The sequence below is a fragment of the Rhododendron vialii genome, chromosome 9a (genome assembly GCF_030253575.1).
Source record: "Rhododendron vialii isolate Sample 1 chromosome 9a, ASM3025357v1".
Taxonomy (NCBI): domain Eukaryota; kingdom Viridiplantae; phylum Streptophyta; class Magnoliopsida; order Ericales; family Ericaceae; genus Rhododendron; species Rhododendron vialii.
The window spans coordinates 37,387,570-37,412,591 of record NC_080565.1 but is presented as its reverse complement, the minus strand read 5'-3'; the positions used below and the strand labels follow the sequence as shown (position 1 = coordinate 37,412,591).

General features: G+C 38.6%; 2 protein-coding genes across 3 annotated transcripts; one reads left to right on the top strand and one right to left on the bottom strand.

Annotated features, from left to right (window-relative positions):
- Positions 1-3,871: 3,871 nt before the first annotated feature.
- Positions 3,872-25,010, bottom strand: LOC131301576 (uncharacterized). 2 transcript variants are annotated; one of them, XM_058327936.1, is made up of 10 exons: positions 24,813-25,010; positions 24,678-24,748; positions 22,778-22,984; positions 22,278-22,345; positions 21,329-21,382; positions 20,421-20,702; positions 20,274-20,336; positions 20,077-20,145; positions 19,943-19,988; positions 3,872-4,154 (listed from the first exon to the last, which is right to left on the bottom strand). In XM_058327936.1, the coding sequence occupies exons 2-10, from the start codon at positions 24,709-24,711 to the stop codon at positions 4,093-4,095; spliced, it is 885 nt and encodes a 294-aa protein (XP_058183919.1). In that variant the 5' UTR covers positions 24,712-24,748; positions 24,813-25,010; the 3' UTR covers positions 3,872-4,092. The 2 variants fall into 2 exon arrangements, with proteins under 2 accessions (XP_058183919.1, XP_058183918.1); XM_058327935.1 differs by lacking the exon at positions 3,872-4,154 and adding an exon at positions 18,398-18,780.
- LOC131301557 (uncharacterized) lies at positions 4,214-16,689 on the top strand. The gene is made up of 20 exons (XM_058327920.1): positions 4,214-7,386; positions 7,464-7,632; positions 7,924-8,085; positions 8,198-8,280; positions 8,366-8,435; positions 8,536-8,610; positions 8,707-8,796; positions 10,463-10,588; positions 11,256-11,313; positions 11,455-11,508; positions 11,895-12,076; positions 12,676-12,711; positions 12,813-12,872; positions 14,918-15,126; positions 15,216-15,384; positions 15,588-15,743; positions 15,843-15,925; positions 15,996-16,065; positions 16,166-16,240; positions 16,337-16,689. Exons 1-20 carry the CDS (start codon positions 7,016-7,018, stop codon positions 16,427-16,429), a joined length of 2,391 nt encoding a protein of 796 aa, XP_058183903.1. The 5' UTR covers positions 4,214-7,015; the 3' UTR covers positions 16,430-16,689.
- Positions 25,011-25,022: the final 12 nt, after the last annotated feature.

The following is a 25,022-nucleotide window of genomic DNA, read 5'->3' as shown; positions in this document are numbered from 1 at the left end:
TCCGATCGTACATCACCTTCTGTGAATTCGGTATATTTTTTGGCAACCCGATCCCATAATTTAGATCATGGTTGGTTGGTACCGATAATCGGATCTTGACTAACGCACAAGTAAGCATTACAAATTGCTTCATCTTGATAGGAGTTGAACGATTTTTCTCTCGCGCTACGACTTCCTTCTGCCATAATTGATATACTATATTTTTTTGGAGGGTGTTTGTGAAGAATGAAGAAAATTTTTGTGGTCTAAAATCCTATTAACACACTTTTATAGGTAGGGGAAAAAAAATGACCGTTAGAAATTTTTTTTCATCACCAATATATCCGTTGGGTCACCAACGGTCGGATCCTAATCAACTAAAAAATGGGCATTCTTCAGCCCATTGGCATCGAAGTTTTACAGAATAGGTTGAGGTTACAAGACTCTGATCTTGTCTTTGTTGCTGTTTAAGATTCAAGTGATATTCAGCTTTTGGTGCTTTCTTCAAATGGGTCCGAGAAAATGTACTTCTGGTTTTAGTATGTAACTTATAGAGATTAATGTAGATCTCAATTCTATGTTTGTTCCGCACTATATCAATTTATGCATGTTTTCTCTGCAAGTGTACTTCGTTTGTCATGACACAAAAAAACAATGAAAAGTGCAGAGTGATTGCCAACAAAAGCTTTTCCAGATGACCACCAACCAAAAACAATATCCATTTCAGCCCCAAAACACACAAAAAAATCCTTTGCAATGGGCAAAAAACAGCCTCTTCAATGGGCATGATTCTCGTGCATTGCACGAGGTAGGACCTAGTGTAATAATAAGAGGCTATAATATTTTCGAGTCTATTGTGGTCCAGTGCCTATTGTGGTCCAGTATCCCTATAATATTTTCTTGTCTATTGCCTTAAATGTCCACGATAGTTGTTGCAAGCCTGCTGGATGACTTGCCATCGAGATTTGATAGAAGCATCCGATCGTACATCACCTCCTGTGAATTCGGTATACTCCCTCCGTCCCTTTTTAAGTGTCCTGCTTCGTAACTCCAACTTATTAAAAAGACATCATCATTACACTTTTCACATCAACTTTTTTCTCCACTTTCCCTACTTACCCATCATCATTACACTTTTACTCACTAACTTTTCAAAATAAAATCTACTTTTAGGGACAAAATAGATAATACATCAATTTTTACCCCCTAACTTTACAAAATGGACACTTATTAAGGGACAGCCCAAAATGGAATACTGGACACAAAAAAAGGGACGGAGGGAGTATTTTTTTGCAACCCAATCCCATAATTTAGATCATGGTTGGTTGGTACCGATAATCGGATCTTGACTAACGCACAAGTAAGCATTACAAATTGCTTCATCTTGATCGGAGTTGAACGATTTTTCTCTCGCGCTACGACTTCCTTCTGCCATAATTGATATACTATATTTTTTGGAGGGTGTTTGTGAAGAATGAAGAAAATTTTTGTGGTCTAAAATCCTATTAACACACTTTTATAGGCGGGGGAAAAAATGGACGTTAGAAATTTTTTTTCATCACCAATATATCCCTTGGGTCACCAACGGTCGGATCCTAATCAACTAAAAAAAAACCAACGGTTGGATTGGCCACTAACCCAACTCAACTCCACTCTTTCTTATCTTTTTCATCTTCTTTCTCTCTACGAACAGACGGCCCCCCCCCCCCCCCCCCCCAACCCCCCAAAAAAAAAAAAAAAAAAAACCAGACCAAACGACGAGTTTTTGGCCGAAATGGCCATAATTTGTAATCAAATTGGAGAAATACCCATCTTTTGAAACGTTTTGTAAAAATAGGCCATCGCGCCTTTTCAAAACGCGTTATAGCGGTTAGGTGCCATGTGGCCATGATTTGGTTGCCACGTAGGAATCACACCTTTTGCCATAATAGCGCCTTTTGAAAAGGAGTGATAGTTCTAACCCAAATAGCGCCTTTTCAAAAGGAGCCATATTTCTAAACCCTAATCCTTAATAGTGTCTTTTACATATTTTAACCCTAATAGCTCCTTTTGAAAAGGAGCTATAATTCTGACCCTAATCACACAATCTGCTATATTTTAACCCTAATAGCTCCTTTTCAAAAGAAGCTATAATTCTGACCCTGATAACACAATCTCGAAAATGCGTTATGTACCATCTCAATACTCTTGATATATTCGATCGTGTCTTTAAAAAGTGTGTTTCGAGCCATGATTTTTTTTTTCTTAAATGCCGATATTCGAGCCAAAACCCTAGTATATGTACACACATACATACATATATATAAGTATATATACATACACATATACATGAGACAAGGAAGATGGAGATGAGACAAGGAAGATGGAGAGGGAGAGACTTACTGTGAGTGAAACGGAGGGTGGAGAGCAGGACGACGGAGACGAGGAACGTGGCTAGAGGAGATCGTGCAGGTTCAGAGGTTGCGATCGACATGGAGAGAGAAGGGCGAGCAGATAGGAGGAGAAGGAGAGGGTTTGATTTATGTTCAAGTGTGGATTTTACCTGGATTTTAAACCTATAGCTCCTTTTGGGAAGGAGTTATAATCTGCCTACAACGCCTTTGTAAAAGGCGCTATAATAATCTGCCTATAACGCCTTCCTAAAAGGCGCTATAACAATCTGACTAGGACTCCTTCGCCACGTAGGAGTTGGCCTAACCGCTATAACGCGTTTTGAAAAGGCGCGATGGCCTATTTTTACAAAACGTTTCAAAAGATGGGTATTCCTCCAATTTGATTACAAATTATGGTCATTTGGGCCAAAAACTCCCAGACGACTCTCTCTCTTTCTCTCCCTCTGAAGCAAACCCCCCTCTCTCTCTCTCTCTCTCTCTCTCTCTCTCTCTCTCTCTCTCTCTTTGGTTCGTAGAGAGAAATCACAGCCAGACCAGCCCTCCTCTCCCTTTCTTTGAACCAAAGGGAAATCACAACCGAAAGGGCACAGCCGGCGGCATGCATCTGTGCCGTCCATGGATCGTCAACAATCAGGGTACGAGACGGTCATCTCCGGATTCCGGCGTGTTCTACCAGATTCCGGCGTGTTCTTCCAATTTCCGACGACTTTCCGACGAAATCAGGTAACCTCTGATTGTCCAAAATTCTAGTATTTTCAGTTGGGTGATGATCTGTCAATTATAGTTGTAGTTATATAGGGATGGAAATATCCATCTCTGCCATTTTACAACCTGATTTGTTCCATTTTACATCCCCATTGGAAGGGTTTTTTTTTTTTTTGCATCCGGTGCTATTTTAAGTATAGCACCTTCTTTTACATCCCCGTTGGGGATGCTCTTACATTGGAGCAGCTCTGTTTTGGAGTAATACAACTCCCATTATGAATTTGCACGCTTTTATCGAACATGTTCTTCTTCATAGCATTCAATTTTTTCTGTGAACAGAAACGGAAAACAGGAAACAAAAACTAGACAGATTTCAGAAATTCTAATCGCAAGGAAGATTTGCGGAGAACCACGCAAGGAAAAATGCGTTTGGACCCATTTTGGGTCCCACAAAAACCTAGAAAAATATTAAGAATTTTTTAAAGATTATTTTATGGAGCCCTGTAAAAAATTAGCTCCAACGGACATCTGTAAGTATTACTTTTGGATCCGTAGGGCGAAACTACTCAGTTCGCCCCTATGAATCCAAAAGTAATACTTACTGATGTCCGTTAGAGCTGATTTTTTATAGGGCCCTATAAAATAAAATTCAAAAATTTATGGATATTTTTCTATATTTTTGTGGGATCCGAAATGGGCTTGAATGCGTTTTTTCTTGCGTGGTTCCATGCAAATCTTCCTTGCGAATAGTTACCTATGGCTTCACTAACATACAAAAACATAGCCAATACAAGTGATTAAACTTCTCATTTTGTAACGTGTATTTAGTTATTTCCGGACAAGGGGTTTATTTCTCACAAATAGCAACTTTATATTACAAGCTTTGTCTCCCCAAATTGCAAAGATGCAAGGAGGCATAAGAAGGAAGAACTGAATGACTTGTGAAAGTAAACTGCAAACCTTGGCGCTCACCAACGGAAGTGACGGAAAATTTAACCACAGCTGGAAATGGAATTCACTCGATGTCGTGGAAAGATGGCAAGACGGCCATAATCGGGTCCCCATAACCCACAGGGTCTGTCAAAAACAGAGTGTAAAATTAAGCAAAGTGATAACAAACCAATACATCAACTCCTGGAAGTACTTAAACTACAGCACAAGAAAAAAATAAATAAATAAATTCCCTCTTCCGTACTCTTTCTTTTTATTCTATTCAAATTTGTTCGATACTGCTTAGGAGATAGAAATTATAGAAGCAGCATCGCCTCGGTGATACAGCATGTCGGTATAACGTAAAAAGATACAGTAAGTGTTTGAAGACGAGAAGTAAATTGATACAAAATGATACGCATGGATCGGACATAGAGAATTCAGGTTAGGGAAATTGTACAAGTTAGTAAAGGAGACAGACTATGTACCATACAATATAGGCATTTGCAACTTTAAAAAGATTTTTGAAGGCATATTTGCTTGAGCATGCTAGCCTGTGGAAGAAGTTTCCGAACGCTACTAATGTGAAGGGACAGGATCCGGTCAAATGATAATGAAACTTACATATTGCATCTGTGTCGTGTCCTAACTCCTAAGGGTAAACCAGTGATGCAGGCGGAGTTGTTTTGGTTAGAGCTTATACTTCAAAATTGAAATATGTTTGCAATTTTCAATTTGGATGTGGCTGTGGTACTAACAGGTTTGAAGAAGGTAAGTCCCTTTCACATGGCATTCGTATGCGCATAGAGCGGAATGTTCTTTACATAGGGCTAGAATCGGCTTCCAAAGTTCTTGTGAGTTGATTCATGCTCTCTGTTCAACTTCTTGGTATTTTGTTTCAAGGGGTAAACTTGATGTCTACTATTTTGCCTATTTGGTGTCTGCTATTGCGCTTATTTACTAAGTTCAGTCTTGTACTTCATAATTTTACACCTACTGAATCGATTTCCTGAAATGTATGGCTTCCCAATCCTCATTTCGGCTGTAAGAAACATGAACACTACTAATGTAGGAGTATTTCCCTTATCCTCTAGGCATCAGGAGCTTTGGAAATATGTGGCCGGTTTTCCGAGATTGCTTACTCTGGTGCTTGAATTTTTTTTCCCTTGGTAGGATTGATGAACAAACCAAAATACTCGAGTCTGAGTTCAATGTATGCTTAAAAGCTTGTTCAAAATCGATTTGTTATGTGAACCAATTTAACCGAGCTTGAATGAGCCACTAGTTTGCTCACTCAGCTTATGATGCCTAAAACAATTAAAAGCTACTCAAGTTGGCACGCGATCAACCTCCATAACAAAGTTAAGCTTAATATATTTGAAGCTCTTTATATGTCAAACCAAACTTGAACAATCAACTTTAATTACCAAAACAAAAAAAACTTCGGCTTCTTCTCATTTATCTGTCATAGTTCAAAATTATATAATGGATTCATTATCTTTTGAAATAATTAGTCTCTCCTATGGAGTATATTAGCCAATAGCATGAGCCATGGAGAGGGATAGATGGTAGAAGTGTTAGCTAATCTTTATTTTGTGTTACTATTATTTATCTCAGTTCCCACTTTAACCAAAAGATGCCATATACTGGGCCTATTTGTTGGGGGTCTAAGGGAGGGAAGGAGAGGGAGAAAAAGGTGGTGTTTGGTTGTGGGAGAAGGAAGGGGATAAGGGAGCGGAGGAGAGCTTATCTCTTTGGAGGGGCTTAGCTAATCGCAACCCACTCTAGCATAAGCTAATTCAGGTGGGGAGAAAGACCAAATTGCTCCTCAAACCTTTTTTGTATACTCAATGTTATAACTTAATGATGGCAACCAAGTAATTTCGTATATCGTTCACTTTTATCCACTCACATCAATTATTACTCAAATCAAGTATAAACTAATTTCCCTCCTTATCCGCTTGACAAAATGAGCAGGCTGCTAATGATATCCCTTGAGTTCAGTGCCAAACTTTCAAAAAGACTGTTTGCACAAACCTTTCAACAAATATCTTGCCCTGATTTTTTTTTGATCTATTTTGGATCCCACAAAGATGATCTGAACTTCTCATCTTTCTTAAAATGATTTTGTAAAGATTTCCGTAAGAAATCAAGTCAATCCAATGTCAATAAGTATTTTTTCAAAATTAGCAAGGCAAACCAACGGCCTAAGAATTTTGAAAAAGCACTTACTGATATCGGATTGATTTGATTTTTTACGGAAACCTTCACAAAATCATTTAAAAAAAGAAAGAAAGGGCAATTCGGATATTTTTACGTGAAACCCGATGTCCCCCAACCCCCCTACTCGAGGGTCCCTCGTGCAAGTGCAATCCTGTTCACGGACCACAACTGCAAAAACTTCACATAAACGACTCATGGTGGGTGACCTCGGAAACTGGAATAAAGGGTGAAACACCCTTCCTCTCCTTGTACGCACAGACCAGACCCAGGGAGACTCTCTCTCTCTCCACGATTTTTACACAAACCCATTCCAACAAGCACTCCAATTAACGAACCCAAACGAGTAATTTTCACTCGATCACCACTCTACGCAACCTTAACCAGAGCCCAAGTCAGCAACTCCCTGCTCGGAGAATCCAACTTCACCCCCACCGCCGCCGGAAACCTCCACTTCTCCGGCTACCCCAGCCCGAGTCATTATTTCCGCTGGTTCCAACTCGTGGGTCGGATCCCTATCACATTGTCTTGCTCTTTTACGGGCGTGATCACTTAAGCCTCATCTTTTGGGACCATATGAAAAGGAGGGAGTTATGCGCGTAACAAAGTGTAAACCGCCGTCGTGTTCGTTCTGGTTTTATGGGTAGAACTCGTAGTAGTTTTTGGTTTGCTGCTTTTTCTTCATGCTACAAAGCCCACCACCAGAGAAGAAAGAGAAAGAAAAGTAAAAAAGAAAAAAAATAGTGAAAAGAGGAGAGAGAACAACACCGTGTGTGAAGCCTTGGGAGATGAAAATGGGACAGCGGCAGTATTGTCATTTCATCCGGAAACTGTTGGGAACAGAGACCAGAACATTTTTGAAAAAAAGGAAGGTTCAAAATCTGGAACAAGCCTACTTTTTGAACCAAAAAAAAAGAACTTTAAGAGAAATTGGAACGCCCCCTAATTCCCTCCTCTTCTCTCACTCTCTCTCTCTCTCTCTCTGCGCCATGTCGTCTTCTACCTCCTCATCAAGACCCCTGAAGATAGGCATAATAGGCTTCGGCACCTTTGGACAGTTCCTCTCCAAAACCATGATTAAACAAGGCCACACCATCACAGCCACTTCTCGATCCGATCACTCCCAGCTCTGTTTCCATCTGGGTATCTCATTCTACAGGTATATTCGCCATACACACATACTATATCTTCCTATCTATTCATCTTGCAGATTGATTACTGGTTTCGACTTGCCAGGGAAATTGATGGGTTTCTTGAGGCCGAAAACGATGTGGTGGTGCTCTCTACATCGATTCTGTCCCTATCAGAGGTGGTAAAATCGATACCGTTTCACCGTCTGAAACGGCCGACGCTCTTCGTGGATGTGCTCTCGGTCAAGGAATACCCAAAACAAGTTCTATTGCAAGTATGTATCTAATTTCACCCGCTTAATGGGGACAACGAATTCTTGCTCCTGTTTCAGTAAATCCATACCAAAATTTAGAGTACTACTACTTGATTCAAGTCAAAACCAAAATTTAGAAATTAGATTCTAAGTTTTGAAAGTGAATTTGGTTCATACACTTCAACTATCTTATTTTGTTCAGCTCTTTATATAAGCAGAAAATTGGTTTGATTTCTATCAACTGAGTTATATGTATCTGTTAGTATTTATGTATGTCTGCAATTCTGCATGTATGCGTTGTATGTTTCGAAGGTACTGCCGCCGGAGTTGGACCTTCTTTGCAGTCACCCGATGTTCGGACCAGCCAGCGGGAGCGGGAGAGATGGGTGGAAAGACCTTACTTTTGTATACAACAGGGTCCGAATAAGGGATGAAGTTGTCTGCTCAAGTTTCCTTCAAATTTTTGGAAGTGAGGTAAAATACTAGACACAATCACTAATCAAGACGCTAATCTCAATTTGAACTCAAATGACTAGCTCGTTATTACCCTGTTGGGCCTGTTCATATACTCGGTTTCTTGATCCAGGGTTGCAAAATGCTGGAAATGTCTTGTGAAGAGCATGACAAACTAGCTGCTAGAAGTCAATTTCTCACACACACAATTGCCAGGTATTACAATATTGTTTTCCCCATCTAATTACCTAAAGAACAAACTACAGAACAAATTCAATCATGGGACTTCGGTGATTGGCAGGACCTTGTCCGAAATGGCGATTGAGTCTACGTCTATAGATACCAAAAACTTTGAGGCGCTGGTTAAATTGGTAAGATCAGTCTTTCTCCTCGTAACTCTTGAGTCTGAGCAACCAAACAGAACCTAAAGTAGCCACGATGACTATGTTCACTAACATGGGTTTATGGCAGAAAGAAAGCACAATGAGGAACAGTTTTGATCTGTTTAGCGGGTTGTTCATCCATAACAGGTTTGCTAAACAAGAGGTAGGAAACTGTTCTTATCCTCTAAAAAGACACCATAGTGTTTGAAAATGTTGCTGAATATGGATACTAAGATTGCAAAGGTAAATCATTTTACAGTTGAAGAACCTAGAAGTCGCTCTTGAGAAGGTTAAACAGAAGCTGCAAGATAGGATGAACGAGGAGCTTGATCCGAGTGGCTCCCACGTGTAGAAACCCGTGCTTAATTTTAATTTATTTTATGTAATATTGTTGTTACGTCATATTATAATGAATAATTTTGTGAGCCGTGGATGAGTTTGTTGGGGACCCACATGTTATGGAGTTTTTTTTTTTCTATGAACTTTTGAAGTTAGAGATAAATGGGAGTAACCCCGACGAGGAGAAGGATGAGCGAATGACATGATGTATGAAATTACCTTTGATTCAGGATTGAAAGGTTGCAGTTCCGGGATGCCTAGATAGTAGAAGAGGACACAGTTAAAAAGGCCGGCATGATGGTAGTAGAGTAGTCCTCAACTTAAATTCTGCCTTGTTCTCTTTACAATTCAAAAAGAATTTTTCAAAAAATTCCCTCTAGATTCCTTCTACTTCTAACATTTCTCTCTCTATCTCTTTCTACTTATTACTCTTACTATTTTTCAAAAAAAAATTCAAAACACCAATCTAAACATAGCAGACGTCGTTTACGACAACGGGGAGCCGGCCATCTACTGGACAAAGGAGGAAATCAAACGATCTTGCTTGCATACCTCCTAGAATAGTTAGCAGTACCCAGAAGGAAGGGTAGAGTTAATTATTATTGAGTGTAAGCTTTAGGGTTAGTGGACTTGTAATATATTAGGAGATGTGTGCGTGTGTGTGAGTTCTTTGGTTTCTAATTTATGGTGGTGCATTATGTTCTTATTTTATTCAAAATGTCATTGCTCATGTTAGGATTTTCTTAGCACATTTGATTTGATCTCATATGCATACAGAGTTTGTTGGAATTTTTTTGGGAAAAGTCCACTTTGACCTCCTGTGGTTATCATCATGTGCGGATATCCTTCTCATTGTTCAAAACTGATCACATAACTTATTTGTGGTTTTGAAAATGTGCGGATAGACTCACTGCCTTCATGTTTGACATCCATATTAACGGACACAACATTAAAAGACCGATATGTTCTCATCATGTCCCTTGGTTCGTCTTCTTTTTTAAATCTAACCACATTATCTCCTATACCAAAAATTGAATCCAAACCGTTGATATTGTAAATTTTGACGAGTAATACATCTAAGCCAAAATTCAAGTCAATCAAAAAATGAAAAACTCATGGTTGAATTGATTTTGTTATGAAATTAAAATTTCAAATTTGAATTTACTAAAAATTGGATCACTGGGTTATTGAAGCCTAATCGAGATGATTTTTTTACAGAGATACTCTATTCTTTATTTAATACATTATGAATGACACAGATTACATTCTAGAAGCGTGTGATATACACCTCCGTTAATATAGATGGAAAACATAATGGTAGGGGGTCCATCCGCACATTTTCAAAACGATATACACCTCCGTTAATATAGATAGAAAACATGATGGTAAGGGGTCCATCCACACATTTTCAAAACCATAGGTAGGTTATGTGGTTCAAAACGGTATCCGCACATGACGATAACCACATGGGGTGAAAGTGGACTTTGCCCAAATTTTTTCTACTGGGCACGTGTTTGCTAAACCCTTCCATTTTCAGATACCAACTAAGGTTGGTAGCATAGAGTGCTTGATGTGCATGGCCAGACATCTTTTGAAAGCTTATCTTTGAAGAGTTACTTTATCATCATGTTTTGAAGATGAAAATGTAACTTTATTTATACATCTTTCAACTCTAGATGAATGCAAAAACATTTATCTCCTTCCCCTCTTTTGCTACTTATGAAATATTGGGTTGTGACCACTTGAATTTACATTTTGAAAGGACGCTGGTTCATGGAATAACTTTGGCATGTCATCTATGGGTATTTATGTATAGAAATGACAATGGCTTATTTGTGAAAAAGTTATGATTAATTATGTTTATAATCGAGGGCATAACACCGCGGCTGAAGAGACGCTGATAATAATGTTATACTAATAACCTGTCCTCCTTTGCATCAAATCTCACATGTTACATATGACCTCTACAACAATTCTTGTACTACTGTTTTCTGAATACAAGGAAAGTGCAACATACGTAGTTAGATTATTACTATAGCCCGAACCATAATATGAGCTAAGATTCCTAGAACGAGGTGCCATATTATGAATATATTTCCAAGCTCTACGATGGGCGTGCATGGTTGTTAGAAAGTTTCTAAAATTGAGGCCTAGTGTATGCAATCTTCTGGAAGCCTATCTAGGAATTTATGTATGTAACAACCCATCTCCTCAAGCACCACGATCAAAACATAACAAAATCAGTTGGTTAACGCCACTCACTCACTTACAAACAAGCAGAAAAACCTAAAGAAAAACCAATCCCACTTCCTTCAATATATTTACATAACTTTCCATAATTTTCTCTTGTGCGTACCCTTCATCTCCTCCCATTTTATCCCCCTTCTTTAGTGTTCCTTCCCCTCTGTCCAACCCAGCTCCCCCTTAGCTGAGTTCCCCCATGTGTATTACCTAAATACATACATATAGAGTTATGGGAGACAACCCCATGAATTATTGGTGCCAAATGTCATTTGCCCCATACAAGGTGAAAACCCTCAAATTCTTCTTTAGCACCCATGTGCCCATCTCCATGCAGGAGTATATCTCCATTCTTTGTCATTTCTCTCAAAATATAGTCCATAAATATTTTAACTTATTCTCTACTAATATGTGGTCCTCATTAAAGGTTACAATCCTTTCTTTTTCTTTTTGTACAAAAATGAGAGTCAGGTCTCACAATGTATGTAATAGTAAGAGGCTATAATATTTTCGTGTCTATTGTGGTCCAGTATCCCTGCAATGGGGAACTTTACACTGGAGCAGCTCTGTTTTGGAGTAATACAACTCCCATTATGAATTTGCACAATTTTATCGAACATGATCTTCTTGACTTCCTCATAGCATTCAATTTGCTCTGTGAACAGAAACGGAAAACAGGAAGGAAAAAAAAAACTATACGGAACAGATCCTTAGTAATTCCAGCTGCAACAGTTACCTATGGCTTCACTAACATACAAAAACATAGCTAATAAGCTTCTCATTTTCTAACGTGTATTTAGTTATTTCCGGACAAGGGGTCTGTTTCTCACAAATAGCAACTTTACATTACAAGCTTTGTCTCCCCAGATTGCAAAGATGCAAGGAGGCATAAGAAGGAAGAACTGCAAATGATTTGCGAAAGTAAACTGCAAACCTTGGCGCTCACCAACGGAAGTGACAGAAAATTTAACCACAGCTGGAAATGGAATTCACTTGATGTCGTGGAAAGATGGCAAGACGGCCATACTCGGGTCCCCATAACCCATAGGGTCTGTCAAAAAACAGTGTAAAAATTAAGCATAGTGATAACGAACCAATACATCAACTCCTGGAAGTACTTAAACTACAGCACAAGAAAATAAATAAATAAATAAATTCCCTCTTCCTTACTCTTTCTTTTTATTCTATTCAAATTTGTTCGATGCTGCTTAGGAGATAGAAATTATAGAATCAGCATCACCTCGGTGATACAGCATGTCGGTATAACGTAAAAAGATAAGTGTTTGAAGACGAGAAGTAAATTGATACAAAATGATACGCATGGATCGGACATAGAGAATTCAGGTCAGGGAAATTATACAAGTTAGTAAAGGAGACAGACTATGTACCGTACAATATAGGCATTTGCAACTTTAAAAAGATTTTTGAAGGCATATTTGCATGAGAATGCCAGCCGGCCTGTGGAAGAAGTTTCCAAACACTACTAATGTGAAGGGACAGGATCCAGTCAAATGATAATATGAAACTTACATATTGCATCTGTGTCGTGTCCTAACTCCCAAGGGTAATCCCAGTGATGCTGGCGGAGTTGTTGTGGTTAGCGCTTATACTTCAAGATATATATTGAAATTTGTTTGCAATTTTCAAGTTGGATGTGGCGGTGGTACTAACAGGTTCACAAAAGGTAAGTCCCTTTCATGTGGCATACGTATGCGCATAGAGCTAGAAATCGGCTTTCAAAGTTCTTGTGAGTTGATTCATGCTATTTGTTCAACGTCTTGGTAGTATTTTGTATCAGGGGTAAACTTCTTGGTATTTGATGTCTACTATTTTGCCTATATCGGTGTCTGCTATTGTGCTTATTTACTACGTTCAGTCTTGTACTTTATATAATTTTACACCTACTGAATCGATTTCCTGAAATGTATGGCATCCCAATCCTCATTTTCGGTCCCTATAGAAAAACACCACCACTACTAATGTATTTCCCTTATCCTATAGGTATGGTTGATGCCGGGATTAAATAGGGATCAGGAGCTTCGGAATTATATGTAGTTTACCGAGATTGCTTACCCTGGTGCTTGAATTTTTTTTCCCTCGGTAAGATTGATGTTTAAAAAAATAAAGCTACTCAAGATCAGCTCGTGATCAACTCAATTAGAGTATGTTTGAGAGCGACTCGTTATCTCTCCTATGGAGTATTAGACAATAGGATGAGCCATGGAGAGGGATAGATGGTAGAAGTGTTGGCTAATCTTTATTTTCTATGTTCCCACTTTAACCAATCGATGACATATACTGGCCCTATTTGTTTGGGGTCTAACTGTCTAAGGAAGGGAGGGAGTGGGAGAAGGAAGGTGGTGTTTGACAGTGGGAGAATGGAGGGGCTGTGGGAGGGGGGAGAGCTTATCTCTTTGGAGGGGTTTAGCTAATTGCACCTCCACCCTAGGATAAGCTAATCTTTGGAGGGGTTTAGCTAATTGCACCTCCACCCTAGGATAAGCTAATCCAGGTGGAGAGAAAAACCAAATTACTCCTCAAACTTTTTTTTGTCTTCTCAATGTTCTAATTTAATGAGAGCAACTAAGTAATTTCCACTCACATCAATTATTACTGAAATCAACTAGTAGAAACTAATTTCCCTTCTTATTTGCCCGACAAAACGAGCCAACTGCGAACGATATCCCATGAGCTCCGTGCCAAACTTTCGAAAAGTAAGTTTACACAAACCTTTTAACACATATCTTGCATAGAATTTTGTGGGATTCATTTTGGGTCCCACAAAGATGATCTGAACTGCTCATTTTCCATCCTATGAATTTTGAAAAAGCTCTTATTGACAATCGGATTTACTTGATTTTTTACTAGGACATTTTTCAAATTATTTTAAGAAAAAATAAGCGATTCGAATCATCTTTATAAAATCCAATGTGAGCCCCCCTCCCCCCAATAAAGAGTTGTGCTACGTGCACAGCAGCTGGTGCACAGCAGCTGTGCACAGACCCCGTTTTCTCCCGCCTCGGGTCGCGCAAAAATGATCGGAGCAGCTCATTTTGTTCAAAGTAAGTCGTTTAAGGTCTCTGTAAAAAATGAGCTTCGTTCGATATCGTTAGAGGCGTTAACAAAACACCCAAAATCACTTCAGAATTTAGGCCAGCTCATTTTTTACAGAGACCTTAAACGACTTATTTTGAACAAAATGAGCGGCTCCGATCATTTTTGCACGACCCGAGGCGGAAGAAAACGGGGTCTGTGCACAGCTGCTGTGCACCAGCTGCTGTGCACGTAGCTTTTCTGCCCAATAAAAAAATTAAAAAAAAAACTGTGTAAGATGCGTGTACTAAGATCTGTGTAGAGAGGTCAAGGTCAACTCAAAGATGCCAAGAAAATGGGAAATATAACTACTCGAAAATAAATTCTATTCACCGGCGGTGTGAAACCCCACTTTTACACCACCGCTTATTATGAGTCCCACTAAGTGTATTGTTGTGATCTGAACCGTTCATATTTTAAGACACGAAATATAATATTGCCATGCAAAAAATCAACTTGATTGGAAGTCGATAGATATATCAAAATTTGGATTTTAGTTTATAAAACGGACGATCTGATTTCTGTCAATAATAATAAAGATAAACTATCCATTTTACGGAGCAAAATTTAATTTTTGATACTCCTATCTATATAAGTTTATTTTATACATGGATACACTGCTACATGGGTTCTACAAGATAAACGTTTCAGATCAATAATAAACACACAGTAGGATCAAAAAATGTGGTGATAGAAAAGTGAGGTTTTCCATCGAGATCATCTCGAATGAGGCCACGGAAAGTGAATAAACCTCAAAGTCAATGCGCCGTTTTCTTAACTTTGTTCCGTAACTCTCTCTCTCTCTCTCTCTCTCTCTCTCTCTCTCTCTCTGCGCCATGTCTTCTTCTACCTCCTCATCAAGACCCCTGAAGATAGGCATAATAGGCTTCGGCCCCTTTGGACAGTTCCTCTCCAAAACCATGATTAAACAAGGCCACACCATCACAGCCACTTCTCGATCCGACCACTCCCACCTTTGTTCCCATCTGGGTATCTCTTTCTACAGGTATATTCATTCACCACTATACAAACATAAGTATTTCTTTATACGTATTCATCTCACAGATTGATTGCTGCTGGTTTCAAAATTGCCAGGGAAATTGATGGGTTTCTCGAGGCTGAAAACGATGTGGTGATGCTCTCTACATCGATTCTGTCCCTATCAGAGGTGGTAAAATCAATACCGTTTCACCGTCTGAAACGGCCGACGCTCTTTGTGGATGTTCTCTCGGTCAAGGAACACCCAAAACAAGTTCTATTGCAAGTATGTATCTATTTCACCCGCTTAACGGGGACAACGAATTCTTGCGTCTGTTTCAGTAAATCCATACCATATTGTACTACTTGATTCAAGTCAAAACCAAAATTTAAAAATTAGATTCTAAGTTTTGAAAGTGAATTTGGTTCATACACTTCAACTCTTATCTGTTATATTTATGTATATCTATATGTATACGTGTTTCGAAGGTACTGCCGGCGGATTCAGACATTCTTTGCACTCACCCGATGTTCGGACCAGAAAGCGGGAGAGATGGGTGGAAAGACCTGACTTTTGTATACGACAGGGTCCGAATAAGGGATGAAGTTGTGTGCTCAAGTTTCCTTCAAATTTTTGGAAGTGAGGTAAAATACTATACACAATCACTAATCTCAATTTGAACTCAAATGACTAGCTCGTTATTACCCTCTTGGGCCTGTTCATATTCTTAGTTCTTGATCCAGGGTTGCAAAATGCTGGAAATGTCTTGTGAAGAGCATGACAAACTAGCTGCTAGAAGTCAATTTCTCACACACACAATTGGCAGGTATTACAATGCTTTCCCCATCTAAGTACCTAAAGAACAAATTCAATCATGGGACTCCGGTGATTGGCAGGACCTTGTCCGAAATGGCGATTGAGTCTACGTCTATAGATACCAAAAACTTTCAGACGCTGGTTAAATTGGTAAGATCAGTCTTTCTCCTGGTAACTCTTGAGTCTCAGAAACCAAACAGGACCTAAAGTAGCCACGATGACGATGTACGCTAACATGGGTTTATGGCAGAAAGAAAGCACAACAAGGGACAGTTTTGATCTGTTTAGCGGGTTGTTCATCCATAACAGATTTGCTAAACAAGAGGTAGGGAACTGTTCTTATTTTCGTAACAGACACCATAGTGTTTGAAAGTGAAGCTGAATATGGATACTAAGATTGCAAAGATAAATCATTTTACAGCTGAAGAATCTAGAAGTCGCTCTTGAGAAGGTTAAACAGAAGCTGCAAGATAGGATGAATGAGGAGCTAGATCTGAGTGGCTCTCATGTGTAGAAACCCGTGCTTAATTTTAATTTATTTTATGTAATGTTATTGTTACGTCATATTATAATTGAATAATTTTGTGTGCCATGGACGAGTTTGTCGGGGACCCGCATGTTATGGAGATTTTTTTTTATGAACTTTTAGAGTTAATTATTATTAAGTGTTAGCTTAAGGGTTAGTGTATTGACTTGTAATATATTAGGAGATGGGGGCAATAATTAATTTCGTGAAGGGGCATAATGCAATTTCTACACTTAACACTTGAAATATCATAGCAGTGTGAGCTCTCTCTCTCTCTCTCTCTCTCTCTCTCTCTCTCTCTCTCTCTCTCTCTCTCCAAATACTTGTATCCGCTACATTCATCCTACTTTCTCTGTCCCAATTTAATTGTCCACTAAGGTTTTGCGTACATTTTCAACAACTTATATCCCCCGATATATATTATGTTTCATATTTTTGAAATAATTGTCTTAAAGAAAAAATTGAGATCTATCAAACAAGATTCATATTGTATATTTTTAGCAAGATACGTCGAGAGATATAAGCAGTTAAAAATGCATGCAAAATCGTAATGGACAATTAAATAGGGATGGAATGAGTATTTTTTTTGAGCAATCAAGATAAAATCTTGTGGCAAGACTAGGAGGAAAATGATTGAATTTAAGACATTGGAACGTGGATATCCCATACATGGAGAGGAATCACTCAATCTAAGTTGAGAAACGAGCTTTACAAGCTCTTACAGTTGGCGAAAGGGGGATGCCACGTGGTCCCAAACACACGGAATATGACTAGGTCCATCTGTGGATGTATCACTAGGAATCACTCATGATGTATTGATGTTGAAACAAAAACTCTATAAACAGAAATACGGTTGATGGGAAATTGAGATTTAGAAATAATGGTGTGTATGTGTGTGTTTTCTTTGTTTTCTAATTTATGGTGGAGCATTATGTTCTTACCTTATTCAAAATGTCATTGCTCAAAATGTCATTGCTCATGTTAGGATTTCCTAAGCACATTTCATCTCATATGCATATAGAGTTTGTTGAAAAATTTTCGTACAGAGTATATGTTTGCTCAACCCTTTCATTTTCAGATATATGTTTGCTCAACCCTTTCATTTTCAGATAACCACTAAGGTTCAGAGCATAAAATGCTTGATGAGCATTGCCAGACATCTTTTGAAAGCTTATCTTTGAAGAGTATTATCATCTTATTTAATCATATTTTGAAGATGAAAATGTAACTTTATTTATATATCTTTCAACTCTAGATGAATGTAAAAACACTCATCTCCTTCCTAGCTCTCTTTTGCTACTTGTGAAATATTGGGTTGTGACCTCTTGGATTTACATTTTGAAAGGACTTTGGTATATGGAATGACTTTGGCATGTCATCTCCGGGTATTTATGTATGAGAAGATGATAATAGTTTATTTATGAAAAAGTTATGATTAACTATGTCCAATATCGAGGGCGTGACACCACAGCTCAAGAGACGCTGATAATAATGTTATACTAAAAACCTGTCCTCCTTTGCATCAAATATCAAATATCACATGTTACATATTACTTCTACAACAATTCTTGTAATTGTTTTCTGAATACAAGGAAAGTGCAACATACGTAATTGGATCATTACTATTGCTCATTCTAGTAAGAGGTGCCATATTATGAATGTATTTCCAACCTCTACGATGGACGTGCATGGTTGCTAGGAAGTTTCTAAAATTTAGATCTAGTGTATACAATCTTCGTGTCTTCATGTCTGTAAGCCTATCTAGGAATTTATGTACGTAAAATAAGAGGCTATAACTCTACACCACCACCAATTTTCGTGTCTGTTGTGGTCCAGTATCACTGCGATGGGGAACTTTTACACTGGAGCAGCTCTGTTTTGGAGTAATACAACTCCCATTATGTATTTGCACACTATTATCGAACATGATCTTGTTCATAGCATTCGAATATTCTGTGAACAGAAACAGGATAAAAAAACTATACGGAACAAATCCTTAGTAATTCCAGCTGCAACAGTTACCTATGGCTTCACTAACATACAAAAACATAGCTAATACAAGTGATTAAACTTCTCATTTTGTAATGTGTATTTAGTTATTTCCGGACAAGTGGTCTATTTCTCACAAATAGCAACTTTACATTACAAGCTTTGTCTCCCCAAATTGCAAAGATGCAAGGAGGCATAAGAAGGAAGAACTGAATGACTTGTGAAAGTAAACTGCAAACCTTGGTGCTCACCAACGGAAGTGACAGTAACCACAGCTGGAAATGGAATTCACTCGATGTCGTGGAACGATGGCAAGACGGCCATAATCGGGTCCCCATAACCCACAGGGTCTGTCAAAAAACAGTGTAAAAATTAAGCATAGTGATAACAAACCAATACATCAACTCCTGGAAGTACTTAAACTACAGTACAAGATAAAAAAAAACAACGGATTGTGATTTTGGCACTCCAAAAATTGATGGAGGGGCTCCAAAACTGAACTGTGTTGATACACAAAACGACATCGTTTTGGAGCCCCTCCATCAATTTTTGGGGTGCTAAAATCAATTTCCACAAAATTCACCCTTTTCTTTCCTTCCTTATACTCTTTCTTTTTATTCTATTCAACTTTGTTCGTTACTGCTTAGGAGATAGAACGTATAGAAGCAGCATCACCTCGGTTATATAGCATGTCGCTATAACATAAAAAGATAAGTGTTTGAAGACGAGAAGTAAATTGATACAAAATGGCATCAGCTAAGACTATTTCCCCCAATTTTTACATTAACAAGGCCAACAGCCCAACACTACTATGCTTCCTCAATCCTTCAAGGACCACTAAATCCACAACCAGCTTATTCACCCACGTAATGTTTGATTGCATAGCAGGTCAGTTAAGTTTGTGGATTAAAACTTGATAAATTATCAACCAAACTGAATCATGACAGTTTAAGCACTTCACTAAGTTTCAGAAAAACAAAACTGACCAGTTTTGGTCCCCATTAAGTATAAAATTGGAGACAGACTTCACCTTCGGCATTAGACTTGGCAACCAGAGCTTTCAACATTGCGCAAAAAAAAAAAAAAAAAGCAACTGCTGCAGGCAGTAAGAAACCCACAAAACAAGTCCATGTGCCTAAATCTATAATTTCTCTTACCACCACTTTGTTGAAAATGGCATAAAAAATAGATGCCACGTTACAAGCTATATTAAACACTGACAGCAATTGCCACAAATTTTTACCTTATACAGAAACAAATTATGTACACTTTCCAACATACTCGCTTATCAGGGGGAATAAGCAGGAAATATTCTGTCATTTTTTGAAATAAGAAAGACACAGCACAGTGTATGCCTTGCACCAATGCACAAATATGTCAACACCTTGTAAAAATGGTCTACAATTAGTCATTGTATTTCAGCCTAAGAAATCTTGCCCATTTCCTGAAGCAATTTGAAATGCTGAAGATACCAATCAGGAACTTATGAATAAAGAAAATCAGACATCATACCTCCCTCATTGAAGAGATACTTTAAGACCTCTCCATCCACATCTGACTGCTCAATAAATGTGAGAAAATAAGTTCATGAAAAATTGATCATAACTGCAGAAGCACAAGCAAAGGAGCTTAAACCGAAGGCTCACCCTCACAGGAAGTACGGTACCAAACTGATCCACGTAGCATATCACTTGTCCTTCTCTGATTACATCACCCTGTTTATTCACATAAATGGCAGTCAAGCATTTTCGATATAGGTATAAGCAGATGTGTAGAACTTGGTTCCAGTACTGCAACAATTAAAGAACCGGGAATAATCACAGAATCGTTCAGCACTTCGAACCTCTTTGCAATTTAGAGGTTTCCTCACTCCTTTATGTGTTCTGCTCCTTTGGAATGAGCCAACCTGGGAGGAAATAAGGGGTAATTGGTTAACAGGAAGAAGTTATACTAACAAATCCGAGGTGAAAGAGGCCCTGACTATGCTTACTTTTGGAGACTTCACAAAAACATATTCACTACATCCAGAAGCCTCCAGTGCAGCTAGCTTCGCCGATTGTTCTGCAGAGACATTTACAAATGGACTCATTTTTTCTGTGGAGGATTTTGGAGGTAGAGGCGGAGGTGGTGGGGGTGGTGGTAGGGAGGGAGCAGGAGCTGCTTCACTTGTTGGGCTGCTGGAAACAGGTGCATAAGTTGTGAGATAATCTACAGCCATGGGAACTTCTGCGGCACCTATATTACGCTTCAGATGCATTTCAAAGTCTCCAACCTATGACGAAGAAATGAAGGCTAGATCAACTATGAGGTCGTATAAAGCAGGACACTTTCAACAATCCCAAAAGATTAATGTAGAGCACAATCAGCGGCATCATGTTTTCGTGTTAAAAGAAGAAATTCATACCCATAAATTCCTCCAGAGTGGGTTTTTAACAAGCGGAATCATCACTCCCACTTGGGGAGTACAATGCTGTCTAGACCCATGCATTTTGAGTCATCTTGTCCTCAAGAAACAAGGATAGGAGATGAAATACTGATGTACCAGCAATTTCCACACATAAAATCCTCTCAATAAATCTTAAACCTAAGTCATGAAGCAACTGGCTTTACCCTGCTATTGGCGCTGTTGAGACCCTTTCTACCACATTTCAAGCACGTTTTGAGTAGTTTCTAAACACTTTTACAAAGCATGCATTCCAAAGTTTTCATCCACCCACCACGCTCATTTCTCCCTAGACAACTGCTTAAAAAATTACATCGTAGCATATTGAATCAATGAGCACTATCGTATCTAACTATCAAACATCCACGTTCACTTTCTCCCACAGCATAAGCAAACCATTAATTCACCCATGATTTGGGAAAAAATAGAACAAGCATAGGTGCCTATGTATTTACCTTTAGTTTCAGCTCAGCAACCTCCGTTTCGTCACAGACCTCCAGAATCAACGCCTGATAAAAGAAAACAAAGGCACTCTAGTAATGGTTCTAGTCAAGATTAGAGAAACCATTGAACCAATAGACTTCCAGTAGAAGAAAGAAAGAAGTGAAACTACCAACAATTTATGTGCAACATCAAGGCAAAACTCAGTGAGGAAAAGTAAACCATGAACTGGCTGCAATGGGCATCAAAAAGCCCAAAGTGCCTGATTTTATATTGAAACAAGTTGAATTTCAATTAACTTCATAATCTTTGACATCCTTAAAGGCATTTTATGTTGTGAACACACAACCAAACAAAATTCAGTTATCATCTAATCAATGAGAATTTACAAGGCCAAACATCTCCCTCAGTTAATTGCCCCAGGAATGGCATGAATCATGTGCATCTTTCTTCTATGCTTGGGCGTTGCGGCTTCTACTCACATACAAATTTGAGAAACAAAATTACAGAGTATTAATCTACGTTATAGCCCCAAATAGCCACTACTTGAGGTAAGGTCATTCCCTCAAGGCACATCTATATTCTTCACAAATTACACTCACCTTTGAGGTGACTTTCAGTATAACAGATGAAAATCTAAGATCCTAAGCTAAGTGTTCTAGATGTCTCGTAAAGCAGCAAGAGTTAAATCCATACTGAACGTTTAAAGCAACGGTAACATAGAGTGGAAAAGTTTTGAGCCTTTGCCGTGACGCCCACATATGCATTACTGCACTGAGGTTGAGGTATAAATCAAAAAACGTAATAGTACCTCGAAAAAAAATGCATGATGTGAAAGACATGAAACTGCAGTAAATAACACTTCAGTAATAATCAAGTTTACCATGAAACTCTTTAATAAAAATCAATAAACAAATCACAAAGTTGTAACTGAATAGCTGGCTTTTGTAAATATAGACTGACCTCAAATCCACTAGGGAAGGTTGCACGTGGCAAAGGATTCTTATTGTGCGATCCTTGTCGTACGCCATCTGATGAAGTGCAACGTTATGGTTTTCAGATAATTGGATAAGAAGGGAAGTTGAAATGCATAAAAAAAGAAAAGCAACTACATTTACATGTCTAAATTGTGTACATACACTATACACAACTACGTAAATCATGACATCAAATAGTCGGCCTGTTCCTTATCCATACTCCCTAAGGAGACGTCTAACAAACTTCAACTTAAAAGCAAACAAGTTCACTTAAATTTTAACTATGTAATGTACCTATGCCCCAACATTGGACTTATGTGGATATCATAACTTTAATAATCAGAGAAGCGAATTGGAAAACAGAAATATGCAATTAAATGACCACTAAAATCAAGAGAAAACAATAGTGCACAAACTTACAGCAGCTTGCATTCTGTCACCAAAAGCAACTAAACATGCACGTGCATTTCGAATAAAGCAACTCACCATCAGACATAGTCATCGAGGTAGTTTCCAACGTGTTTGCACATGATACTGTCATTCCTTCCTGCCTTATTGGAGAAGCAAGCTTCCCACCAAGTGCAAAGCTTTGGTTTCGTGATTTACTTAAGGTAGGCGAAGAGACATTATGCAAAGCAACCATGCAAGGTCTCTTAAGTATGGATTGCACATGTGATAGACTGCCAACAGAACCTACAATACAATGATTAACTTATCAGCATCAAGTTGCAATCCAGAGCTTTTCTTATTAAAAAAGAAGAAAAGAAAGTTGCAACCCAGGCCTATACTGGAGTTTATTGATATGTTGTGTTGAGTGGAAAATAATAGGTGAACACTGATCTATATGGTAAAGGGACAGATAAGGAGAATCTTTAAATCTCATATATGAAATAAAATGGAGTTGCGTAAAAAGATCAAACACGTGATATGCCAAAACTCTATGACGTGTCAGCAGTCCTTATGATTGATAGAGTTGGGATCTCATAGAAGAATGACTGGGGCCGAAAAAATCATATGTTGAATGGTAGAGTTCGCGTAGATATATGTCAAAAGATTTATTAAAATTTAAAACTATGTATATGAACTCCTGCAGGTAAGTTAGGTAACATATACACTGATACACAAACAAATTACTTGATATTGTACTGTTTAGTAGATATTAAATATGTGGGTTTCTACGCTTAAGTTGTTGTTTAGGCAGGGACTCATGAGTATCTTCCTTTGAAACTTGTATGGTTCCTAAATGCATGTGGGCTAAAAAGCAGCATTCACCAAAGTCTGAAGTCTCTGAAACAACAAATATTAGCAGCCAACTCGCTACTTTTCCTGAAATAGATTTAGGATGAGAGTTTCAAACAAACTGCAAAACAATGTGTCAGGACCACCTCAGCTGCAATACCATTTCCATCATTAGTTTGTTCAAACATAGTACAAACAATCATCTCTTTCCCTCCTAAAAGTTGGCCAGAACAAACTAAAACATAGCTGAGGTCTCTGGATGCAGGAGAAAGTCTGCGAACACAACAACATGCCCAACATGCCTATATGGCACTGTTCCATTCACAACCGGATGGATTGCTAGTTTTCATCTGCCAATGAGACACTGCCACATAGGCATGTTTTTATGTTCCTAGACCTCCTCCTGGATTCAAATTGCCCACGTCATCTGGAAAGAAACTGTTAGGATTTGTCCCACATTTGTTAATTATCTCCTCCAAAACTAGTATATGAGTCTGGGCGGCTTCTCCACTCTTTGCCAATTGGTTTGGAGTTGGATGCTATAACATGGTATCAGAGCTAGGATTTCGGAGAATTTGTTCCCCCTTGTTTGTGCCATAAGTGCACCGTTGTTTGTTGTGATCCAAGTGTTGTGGATCCTTTGTTTACCACTCCACATGCGAGTCAGGGGTCGCACGTGCGGGGGAGTGTTGAGATTTGTTCCACATTTGTTAATTATCTCCTCCAAAACTAGTATATAAGCCTGGGCGGCTTCTCCACTCTTTGCCAATTGGTTTGGAGTTGGATGCTTTAACAGAAACACATAGACGGCACGGCTATAGTATTATAGAGAGGCCGAACCGACACGATCTTGATTTCATTCTTAGGTTTCACTCCGTCACATGTTCTACGACTGTGAACAGGGAAATGTTATGGTGCACATTAAAAAACATCGCACCACAGGATATATCTGAAACCATTGTTGTAATACATCACTGACAAGGATCAAATCATATCACCATAATCTTAGCAAACTCCGAGACTAATCCATAATTACACGAAAACAAGACCGAGCTCCTAGCAAGAGATCGTACCACATAACAACAAATGATTGCGAAATTTCTGCGTCGTGATATGAATTTTAGAAAAGGAGGGAAAGAGAATTTACAGTTGAGGGAGCGCAGAAGAGCGGCGGACTCCATGGCAAATGCAGAAGGTGAAGAAGATCTCTCTCTCTCTGAGAAATGACACGAGAAATTAAGTCAGGTATGAGTCTATGACTTTGGTTCTCTCTCTCTCTCTCCTCTCTCTCTCTCTCTCTGAGAAATGACACGAGAAATTAAGTCAGGTATGAGTCTATGACTTTGGTTAAGTGGTGGTATTGTGTGACTTCGAAATCTCCGCCGCTCTCATCAATTTCTCCGAACACGTTCTCCGAACTCTCCTCTCCGTTTGCAGAAAGAGTAATCGATAATTACGAGGGTACTATCTGTATTTTCAAGATCCACGTGTT